Source organism: Parasteatoda tepidariorum, chromosome 10 (genome assembly GCF_043381705.1).
Source record: "Parasteatoda tepidariorum isolate YZ-2023 chromosome 10, CAS_Ptep_4.0, whole genome shotgun sequence".
In the NCBI taxonomy this organism is placed as follows: domain Eukaryota; kingdom Metazoa; phylum Arthropoda; class Arachnida; order Araneae; family Theridiidae; genus Parasteatoda; species Parasteatoda tepidariorum.
The window spans coordinates 3,757,690-3,769,899 of record NC_092213.1 but is presented as its reverse complement, the minus strand read 5'-3'; the positions used below and the strand labels follow the sequence as shown (position 1 = coordinate 3,769,899).

General features: G+C 29.3%; 1 protein-coding gene across 1 annotated transcript; it reads left to right on the top strand.

Moving 5' to 3' along the window:
• The first annotated feature begins 1,752 nt into the window (after positions 1-1,752).
• On the top strand, positions 1,753-11,838 carry LOC107454524 (phospholipase A2 activator protein). The gene has a single exon (XM_016071743.3). It carries the CDS (start codon positions 2,158-2,160, stop codon positions 4,168-4,170), a length of 2,013 nt encoding a protein of 670 aa, XP_015927229.1. The 5' UTR covers positions 1,753-2,157; the 3' UTR covers positions 4,171-11,838.
• Positions 11,839-12,210: the final 372 nt, after the last annotated feature.

Below are 12,210 nucleotides of genomic sequence, written 5' to 3'. Positions count from 1 at the left end.
CATGTCATAATATAATACTAGAATGTTTATTATATTGTGATTTTCAGAATTTATTTTAGTTAACAATTATGAAAGAAATATAAATGTTAAAAACCTTTGGCATTAAAAGTCTAGTTCTAATAACACAGGCCAATGAACGACCTTAGTCGTTGGGCTCTATTTAAGATCCTTTTANTACATTTCTGAAAGCTCTTATGAATGGTACAATTATGTTTAGATTTGAGACCAAATTACAATAACAAAACTGCATAGAATAATTGGCTTGTTCACACATCGCCTCGTAGTCATAACATATGCGGAGGGATACACCGGAAATTTTCTAAATTTCTTCCGGTTTAAGGACACTTGTTATTGTTTACATTAGTCCACCTATCCATAGAAGTTGATTTTTTTTTAAATTTTAAACAGAATCAAAGCTTAAATTAAAAATTTACCAATAACATATAAAATCTTCATATTGTTCAAAATTATCATGTCATAATATAATGCTAGAATGTTAATTATATTGTGATTTTCAGAATTTATTTTAGTTAAAAATTATGAAAGAAATATAAATGTTAAAAACCTTTGGCATTAAAAGCCTAGTTCTAATAACACAGGCCACTGAACGACCTTTGTCGTTGGGCTCTATTTAAGATCCTTTTACACAAACTATATCATCTGTTATTAATGTAAGACATTGATTTGCACGTGTGCTGAAGGAGGTACAGATCAGGATAGATTTCCATATCATCACTATAGTGATGATATGGAAATCTATCCTGATATGGAAATCTATCCTAAATCATTTCTGATAAGCACAACGTAGTATACTACGTTGTGCTTATCAGAAATGATTTAATATTATAAAAAGAAATACATACAATACAAATTATAAGCATAATACATTGAAGGCCTAGTTTAACAACTTAGGTCAGCCCCTATAATGAAACTCATATGATGTATAATACAGTAAAAACTAAAAGCATAATTTGTTATTAAGCTAGGATAATATTCATCGTTCCAGGTCTGTTATGGAATATAAAAAGGATATAAGAAAAATTTATAACGCAAAAGAAATGTATTTAACAATCAAATATTGATTGGATTTGTTTATTTTAAAAACAATATACGTTGGACGAAAATGTTTATGAATGCATATGAAGCAATAAATCTTCTACTGATTTTAAAGTTCTATCACTATTACAAATTTAACGATGCTTTGGATAGTTGTTTGATTTACAAAACGATATGTTTATAGAAAATCACAAGTCTAAATTCTTTTGATGTGAATCTATCAAGTAAATTTAATCACCACACGTATCAAAATTCAGATGAATTCTTAGTCTTGAAAACAAAAACATGCTAATATCAGAAATAAAACGTTTATGAATGATATCCATTGCTATAAACAGCATCAAGACGATTCATCTACAGAATACATTTCCAATAATAATTATTATACTTCAACTTACTACAAGAACATTTATTTTTAATGATAAAACAAGTTTTTATAACAAATTTATAATAAAATCCATTCAAAAATACAGCAAAATTATGACGACCTCAACAGCAGTATAATGAAGTTTGTAAACAAATTAGGGTAATGACGTCATACGAACTGACTAAACCTAACCAGAAACCTGGAGCACTTCGTGCGTAACTGGTGACACTGATTTGAATATTGGAACGATCAGTGCAGTGCACTGGTGTAACCAGTTTTAATATTGGAACGGTCAGTGCGGCAGACCAGTGTAACCGGTGCGTGTGAACCTTATCTAGTTCACATTTTCACATTTATTTCTTTGAACTCGCATCTACGTTATTTTATTCAATGAGAGCGGTCCCTTGTCCTGTTAGTTTCATAGGTCATTGAATTCGACTGAGTGTTCCACTCAGGGGAAAAAAATTTTGAAAATTGCAAAAAATTTCTTTAAAAAAGAAAAAGAGAATTGAAGTACCTCAAATATGATTTAATCCAACCTTACTATTCAGCTAATTTTTTAATTGAAGAGAGTTAGGTTAAAGCACTTCGTTCAGTTTCATGAATAATCATTTTTGGAATGAAGAATGAATATCAGTCAATCATATCTTTCGTCAAGTTTGTGATTCGTACTTATTGTTGTTGTTTATTTAATATCCTCTTTCTTCTAATTGTGTTGTAATATTTTCTTAGGTATGGATACTTCAGAGATGCAGCAATATAAATATTCTATTAAATATGCTTATAAAGCGCATGACTGTGACGTACGAGTAGTTAAAGCCGCAGCTTTTTCCGATAGTGGTATTATTACCGGTTCCCGTGATTCATTAGTTAAAGTTTGGACTTCAGATGGGGAGAATTCTTTCAAGAAAGAGTGCACCTTAGTTGGAGCTACAAACTTTATTGCTAGTTTATGTATACTTCCTTCTAGTTCTGATTATCCTGATGGTTTGATATTAGCTGGAAGTAATGATTCGAAAATATATGGATTTACTTTTAATTCCAGTGAGCCTGTATTACGATTGTTTGGGCATTCAAGTACAGTTTGTTCATTGTCAGCGGGGAATTTTGGATTTTTTGTCAGTGGTTCGTGGGACAAAACAGCTCGCTTGTGGACTGGTCAACAGTGTACTAATATATTAGAAGGTCATGACCAAGCAGTTTGGGCTACCGAAGTTTTGCCCTGTCAAAATATTGTATTGACGGGATCAGCTGATCGTACCATTCGTATATGGCATTCAGGTACTTGTCAGAAAGTTCTCTATGGCCATGAAGATTGTGTTCGTGGACTTGCTATCATGTCAAACATGAATTTTCTTTCCTGTAGCAATGACGGCTCCATACGGATGTGGAATTTAAATGGAGAGTGCTTAAATATTTATAATGGCTCTTCTAACTATATCTACAGTATTACTATTTTCAATAATGGAGTTGATTTTGCAACATGTGGTGAAGATCAGATTTTAAAAATATGGGAAAAGGGACACTGTGTCCAAGCTATTGCAATTACATCAAAAACTTTGTGGTCCGTGACGTGCTTAACGAATGGAGATTTAGCCGTCGGTTGCAGTGATGGAAGTGTTTATATTATAGGTAAAACACCTCTAGATTATACAGAGTTTACCTACGTCGAAGAAAAACGATCCGATTCGCCTCTTCCGACCGTCGACGGCAAGCCGGGTGACGAGATTCCGGCCGAATTGTTCAATAAAGATCCTCCGTTGGATAATGGCGGGGATTGCAACAATGACAATATAGAATTTTTAATTGAGGTTAAAGGTCAGTTTTTCAAAGTTATTTATCGCAAAGGAGAAGACCCTTGGGATGTAGCGCAGAAATTTGTGGCTGAGCATTCCTTGGCTATAAGTCATACCAGTGAAATAGCCGATTACATATTCAAACTGACCGCTTCAGAACTAAATACTGTTCAAAATGATTACTTCCCAGTAAAGGAGTATTTTCTGTATACAAATATAAATGCAAATGGGTTAAAAGCGAAGTTACTTGAATTCAGTTCTGTTGTTCCTAAGGAACAGTTTGTTCAGTCGTCAGACATTGAAAATCTTGCCTTATTGACCAAATTGCCTGATGATGTTTCCAAAGAACAATTGCAGTCTTTAGATGTCATCTTGACTTGGAGTGATGAGTATCTTTTTCCAGCTTTGGATTTGCTTCGTCTTGCCGTCAGGTGCAAGGTCATTCGTTTGAAGGTCGTCAGTGGTCAGACGTTCATCAATCATCTACTGCAAATAATACGAAGCACAAATAAATCTGTTAATAAACTGCTGGTTATCAAAATATTCTGCAATTTGTTTGATTCTGAAGAAGGAGAAGAAGTTGTGATGAATTTTCAAGATAAAATCTGCACGACTGTTAAAGAAGTGCTACTGTCTAATGACAAGAATATTCAGAAAGCTTGTGCATCGTTGTTAATGAACTATGCAATTGCAGGATATAATGGAAGACCTCTTAATGTGGAACATTATTGTAGAGATGTCAGTGAAGTTTTGTACATATTAGTCGACTCGGAAGCTTTGTATCGAGCCTTAGTCGGTATCGGAACTCTGTCTGTATCCAATAAGATTGCCTTATCTTCTTTTAAGACTTTAAATGTTCAGCAGTTTCTGTTGAAATGTAAAGAAGATGTCGATCTACCGGCAAATGTGACGAATGCTGCAAAACTTTTAATAGATGTTTTAAAATCTTAAACTGATTGATGTGATAAAAATTTCGAATAATGCTTATGTTGTAAAGTTTATAAATATACTTATGGGTTTAATTATAAAAACTTCTTTCACCATTGAACAAAGTAATTTTTGCATTTATTCTTGTCTCACAAAATATTGTATGCAATTTTTTTTTTATGTAGGTAAGAATAAATGAACTGAAGGTATGTTATAAAATAAATTGTGAATATTTTTTTCGATAAGGAACTGATGGTAACTTTGGCTTAGGAACAGTTTATTGAGAAATTATTTCGATTTCAATTTTTATTCATATATATTGCATACTATTTTTTTTTAAGTCTTGTAATTTATTTTTTTTTTCTAATTTTTATCACATTTTTGTACTGATATTTCTGCTAGAAATACTATTTCTTAAGACAACTGAATGACATCCAAATTTCTTTTAAAATGCTAAGCTTTCATTGTGATGGAGCTACCTACCTCCCTTCACTCTTTTAATTTTTTAAAACTTTTTTTTTATTTATATATATATTTGATATGTATGTTGATTAAATAATTATAAGTAGCTCCCCAGGCCACCAATAGATATAAGGGAATGGTGTGTTTTGATTTTCGGTTTCTCGTTCTTGTCACATGATAGCATATTTTATCTTAACTGTAACATTACACATTCTCTGTATAGTAAATTTTCATACAAGTTTAATTTATTAACTTTAAAAATAAAAAAATTAATAGAGACACCTAAGTAGACTAGCAAAAATGTGTGCAGTTGTATCATACCTTTGAATTACCTGTCCTTTGGACCAGTTATTAAGTTTCCTTTATTTCAAACCTTGTAAAACTAATAAAATGATACATGTTATGTCCTCTAACTTAATCTATTTTTAAAAAATATCTGTTCCCTGTCCTCCGAAAAACCTACACCTACAGTTCCCATCGTGTCGTACATTTGAATAATACCCAGTCCCTGATGTCCTATAACAGGGGTCTGTCCACACCAAATTTACTACCGTTTGGCCGTACCGTCAAAAATTCAACTTTAGGAAATCACAAAAAACTTTTTCTTTAAAAAAAAATTTTTTGCCCTGTAAGAAACTATAAATTCATATTTTTGTGCTGATTTCTTAATTTAATTTTTCACAAATTATGTCTAAATTTTCACAAAATGGTTACCTCTCAGAAAAACCCAGACAGACCCCTGTATAATAAAGACCCATGATGATAATTAAGTAACCTTTTAATAAATGAAAATATATCCATAATAAGTAATTGTTTGTGAAACAAAAGCTTTCAGAATGGTGCACACGTCTATATCCAATATAGTATGTTAATTTTTTTTTATCGCTTTAATTCTTTCTTGTACACTTTTCAATAAAAGTTATTAATTTAATTCTCTCTTTCTTTTATTTCTTGTACATGAAAGATCTTTATGCATTTTTTTGATTTTTATTTAATATTTTTCTGTGTGATGAACCTATATATAAGTTCCTTAAATGTATGAAACAGGAAGAATTCTCATATATTGTCACACGAGGTAAGCTGTTTTCTTTACACTTAAACCTACAATACACTTTTCTATGTGAATTAGTCAATTTCAAGTGTTATAAACTTATGAATTATTTTGTTTTTAATATTAAGTCCATTTTTATTATTCCAACTCCAATATAAAGTCCATCAAAATATTTTAAGGTTTCAGACATGAGTTCCTTTCTCGTATCCATCATTTTCTGTTATTTTTTTTATCAGTTTACTTCCTTTTTTTTCCACCTTTTTATTTATCATTTTATCTTTTTTTTCACCTTTTTTCAAATTTTTGTTATGCTTCGTAGATTTTCTGATTAAAGCCCACTTTTTTTTTAAAAAATCTACTTTAAATCCATTGGTTGATTGAAGATAGGTGATGGTAACTTTGATTTTTCTTCCTGGCTAATTGGGAATCATTCAATAATTAATTTTTGTTTTTTGTAGTCTGTCAATTAAGTTAAGGTTTATGTGAACTTTTTTGTTATTTATACACCTTTATAAGGTAATTATAAAATTCAGACTTACTAACATTCCATTATTCCAAGATAAATTGAGCATTTTTTAAACCTGCTCATCTATTAGTAATGGTTATAAATCAATCTTTTTGTTAAAATTTTATAATGCTTGCTGCAAATTATTTGATATATTAGATTTGATATTTTTGCCCCATGGAGCAGCATTTATACAAAAATATTAATAAATTTGCTGTTTAACAAAATAATTTTAACTTGATTCACTTTTCAGCTCCCTCTTTTTTATTTTATTTTTTTTCTTTCTTCTTAATTTAACGTCTTATTCTGTGTAGATCCCAATTTTAGTTTTACATTTTAACCTATTTAAAAAAATAATATAAAAATTTAATTTTCTTGATAATTTTATATAAGAATCATGATGTGTTGTATTTATGGTTATAAGTATTTAAAAGTGATGTATAATACAATTTTACTGTATAATATAATACAATATTCATTAATTATTTTTTATTTCAAAAGTTAGTATATGAATTTAAGAAAAATATTGTATCTATTATATTTCTAATAACATTTAATTTATTGATTTATTTTTACTTGCGCCTCAGATATGTATATATATTTGCAATTTATTTAGAGTTTATTTTTAACATACACTTCAACACTTGGTGAAATCATTCATTTATTTATTTTCAAATGTACCAAAATATGTGACGTGACATTGTTAAGTCAAATTATAAGACTAATAAGATCTTTGTGTGAGAAATTTCTTCAATTTTTTCAAAACTGTCTCTAAAGATGTTTATCTTGTCAGCTCTTCATTTATGATTTTTGTTATTCATTTCAGATTTTTGCCCTGAAATGTGTAAAACAATTACTTATAAATGACTTCAGAAAAAGCACTTTTGTAAGTTGTATTCTGTTTATAATACATAGATTAACATGCATTATATTACTACTATTTCCTAGCTATGAATAAATTTGTCTCAAGAGTTTGAATAATTAAATATACTTGTGATGATTAATGTTCCCATTGAGAACAGCTCTGTACCATTTTACGAATGGATGTGATACATTTTTTACTGAAAGGCCTTCAAAAAAATTTTTTTAATTATACCTCACTACTGTTTCAATTTATGTTTCTTTAGTAATAATTATGCATTCAATTCAAAGTTGACTCTGAATATACTAACATATTGTTGTAAGTTTTAGCATCATTTCATGAATGAAGTTCAGCAGCCACTGCTTAATGTGATTAAAATGGGGCACAATGACATCATTAGCTGATTGATAATGATTATTAACAAATCACAAGATTAAATAAATTTACCAATTCAGGTAACTCATACAGAGTTTGAAAAAAAAATTTTAAATCTTATTTATGGGATGTGAAATTTCAGTTCTAAAGGTACTAGCTAGACTAAAATTTTGCTCTCCACTATTTTTATGAAAAATATAAGTACATTTCAAAAGTTAACAAATGTAGGGTTTTGTAGTTTTCCTCTTAAATTTTTTCTCCTGGAGTTTAGCTTTTTTGTCCTGATATTCCTGGTTATGTAGTGTCAAAGAGGTTTTGATGACCAAAAAAAAAAAAAAAAANAAAAAAAAATTAGAATTTTGTTTGCATATTATTTGCAAAATAATATGTATTTAAAAAAGGTTTCACTGACTCCAATATAATCCAAATATTATTATAAATCATTCAAATAAGTGAAATATCAGAAATAGACCTATACTTCTATCCCTTCCTGTTTGTATACCAGTACTTTTGGGCACTAAAATATCATTTGTTTGGGGTTCATGTTTCAGGTGAAATATATTAGGGTGGGGTCCATATGCGGAAATTCTGAGTAAATTGTTGAAGCAAATTTTGAGTCATCAAAGGCTTATAGAAGTTGCATCCAGATATTTTTCACATAAACACTATTGGGATACATTTGGAAAGGATAAATATTTTGATTTTAGGCAACATTTTTCAAAGATGAAACTTACTTTGCCGACTTTAAATATTCAGTCACCAATGGAGAGTATAAATTTTTTGTCCTATATGTTGTATATTTCTTTCGAAATATAAAAATTTCAATGTAATTAAATATTAACTCCCTTGAACCACTATGGAATAATAATCACTGGTCCGTGGGACCACCAACACATTCACAGTAGATATATTCAATAGTGTAATTGTACACATGTTGTTCAGTAATAGAACAACAGCAAATTCATTAAGTTGGAATGGTATAATAAATGTCAGGGTGTAATGGAATAATTCAGTGTAGCACTTCTGCGACATGTCTTAATTTTTTTTCATATTTGAGGCTTATTATAGAATTATTTATTTAACTTTAATATACAAAATGTGATTTTAAGAAAAGAAGGCACCATGTTCAAAAAAAATAAAAATATTATTATACATTGAAGAAAGAAAAAAAAATGCCCCACATAAGTGAACTCTTATATTTCGGAATCAGTTGCTGACAAATTGCAAACTAGAGTTTGATGCAGGCAGCAAAATATATTGCAATTAATCTTCATCTAAAAAATATAATGCAATTAATTTTCTTCTAAAAAATATATTCAATTAATCTTCTTCTTAGACGCTAAAGCCGATTACCGGCCAAGGCCGTCTCAGTCAGTTTACCCAATCTAGATCTGTTCGATGCAATATTTTTCCATCTATTAACTTCCAAGTCCTTTAACCACTTCTCTACTCTATCTAATCATCTTGTTCTAGGTCTTTTTCACTTCTAGTGTTTGGAAAGTTATTTTTGCACAGAATTTTTATCGCTATATCGAAATACATGTCCCAAACCACCTTATTTGAGAGCATTTGATCATTTTTACTATGTTAGGTTCTTTGTATTTTTATATTAATTCATGGTTATTGCAATTAATATTTATTTTTCTGAATTTAATGTGGGTAATAGCTGCAATTTTGATTCAAAATAAACTAATAAATGTGATGTTATTATGAAGCAGGAAAATGGTTTTAAGTGATGTGCAAATATACAGTTAAATTTCTAATGGACCAACACATAATCATGCATACTGATTTTTTTATAATTTCTAATGCTGGTCATTAAATATTTGCACTGTAGGCATGAGTAATAATAAATTTTGTGTAATAATTATTTTACCGTCAGATTATCATTTGTAGTATTTATTTAACCATGTGATCTGCACTATAGAGATATCCAACTTATGAGACTGAACGTCTCTCGGAGATTCTTCAACTATTTATGTCTTCTGGTTGCTAATGGCAACAATGCAATTTTAACTCTCTGTATTGTTGCTATTGGCAATCAAATAATGTACAAGTGTAGTTAAGTCAATGTGAGATATTGTCAAGTGACGTTGGATTGGACATCTCTATGATTGTTCAAATAAATTGCATTAATGTATTTGTGAAAAAATTTTCATGTGGCATATACATGGATGCTGGAATGCAAAATATAGGAGTACTGTACATTATATATCACTACTTAATTCTTGCCTCTGTTATCCAGCATCCTTGCAAATATATCTTGTAGTTGATTTTCTGTCCCACCTGTGAATAACTTTAAGTTTATCTATGAATAATGGGGATAGGTTATAACAGTCATATGTTACAGCTGTTACAAAGCAAAAGGGAACTGTTACATGATGCAGACTTTGACTTTTCACACATCAAAATTTTTTGCTGAATGGTTTCTTGTGTTAGGTATCTCTTAACCCTTTATTGACATTTCATTGGTTGAATTACTTACACTTTCGTACAGAATAGAAGCTGAAACACAACTGTTTAAACATGACTAAAAGACAGTTTGTACAAAAATGATTGAAGTTTTAACAAATCTATTAAAGAAAATTTAAAAAAAAAAAATAGGAGTGTATGGTATGCTGCTTTCTGTTTAGGAAATTAGTTTTTTTTCTTCTCAAGTTTCAAAATTAGTAAGAAAGTTCGTCAACAGATGGTGATTCTATCGAACAATTTTTCTTTCAAAATTGCCACAAATTGCAAGCAAAGTGGCACAGTCTGACGACAAAATCAACTAGTGCTTGTGCAATTGTTTTTGTTAGAATAGTCTGGTATGCTTCAGAAAGCATTATTTTCCAGTTTTTTCATCACAAACTTAATTTTAAATCTTCATGACCAAAAAATATAGAGTTTCCTTAGAACAAGACTGTAAACCTTACTTTTCAGTCTGTTTCTTTTTTTTTTTGTAAATTGCTTTTTCTAACCATCGATTATTTGTTGAATGTCAAGCAAAATCAAAGCAAGCTAGGAAATTGTTTAGTATTTTGTAACAGATAATTAGAAATACTAAGTGTATGATTCTGTAACAGTTACAGGGAGAAATGTATGTAACGGAAAATGTTATATCTGGTGAATAATTAAGAATATAACTATAGCTAATGTTCTTATTAAGAACAGTTCTGTACCATTTGAAAATGGAAATTCCTAACTTTTCACAAAACAAGAAAAGCATCTATGTATCAAATTTTATCACTTTAGGTTTAGTCATAACTGGGTGATTCTCCAAAAACTTACCATTTTCAAATAGCAAATTCTTAAAAACTAAAAGTGCTCTAAAAAATGATTATGCTTACTCTTTAAAAAGCATTTAACAAGAGAAAAATAAAAGGAACTCATTTTAACGATGCTGACAGTTGCGTCAATCTTCTAGCTCAGAAAGTGCCAGGAGAGTGACATTTTTGCAAGGCAGCTTCAGAAAGTTCTATTGGAATGATCGCATTATTACTCATTATAATATACATAAGATTTTTAAAAAATGTTTTCAAATACGTACAGGAGAATGACAGCAAAAACTGATACCCCAACAGAGTGGTGGGAATAAATTCTCAATTTTTTTCCCCCCCTAAAATAATAGAAACATTTCCTGAGTCAGAAAAATAACTAAATTGAATCAAAAAATTACTATTTTACAAATGCACCTTTAATTTTCGAATTGTTGTAAAAATTTTAAATGTGTTTTAGGAAAAGTTTAGATTAAGCCCAAGAGTGTGACTTTTAGGTAATTTAAAAATTTTAGGAAATCGTAAACGAATTACCTTTTTTATATGCATTGGAAATGTTTTAAAAATAATAATTTTTTATATCAAGTCAATCTTGTGATGTTATGTTTGGCTATGATATTGTTAAGACTTTTTGGAGAATCACCCAATATAAGTACTTTTCTAAAAAAAAAAAAAAAGAAGATATGGTAACATCTACTTATAAAAGCTCTCTATATGGCTGTATTCATTTTGTTTTTAAAACATTCATAAAAATTTTAATTCTCAAAAACATAGTGTTGTGTTCCGAAATTTACCTATTTTATATTTACTTGCTACTTTCAATTAAATTTCCATATCCTTGTTTTAAAAAATAATATTTATACATGATCTCAATTGTATATATATTTTGTTTTCATTTATTCGAGTAAAAAAAAATTTCATAATTTTTCTCAAAATTCCTAAGTGAAGGATTTGGCAATTTTTATTATGTAACTTTATATTTTTGAAAATAAAACTACTATTCTAATATGAACTAAAAATTTTTAGTTCATGTTATAAATATTTATTTTTAATGTTTCATGAATTATTTTGAATTGTAAATGTTGAATTAAATTGGAATGTTATTTCTATAACACTTGATCATTTCTAAAATGTTTTTGGATGTTGGAAAAATTTCAATAAAAATTTTAATAGTATGTCATTACAGGGAGAATGTATTTTAATTTTTCCTGCATATGTTGAATTACTATTGCTAAATATAGTTCGTTCATCAGGAGGTGGCACTTGGGTCCACCTTCTCGGACGAAGAGTTCATTTAAGGACGGGGAGTATAGGAAGAAACGTCCCCGCGCTTGAAATTGAGACAACCCTTACTGCTCGCCAAACGTAAACAGTGAATTCTTTTTCAGTCACTTACTTCGCTTTATCATCTGCTATTATATCTTTCGTTACTCTAGCTAATTAAATATATTGCAACAAAATGTCTCAGAAAAGACATACTATTCACTCAAAAGAAAGAAATGTCATTTATTCAATATCTCAGAAATATAGCTCCAACTTGTCATCCTCACCA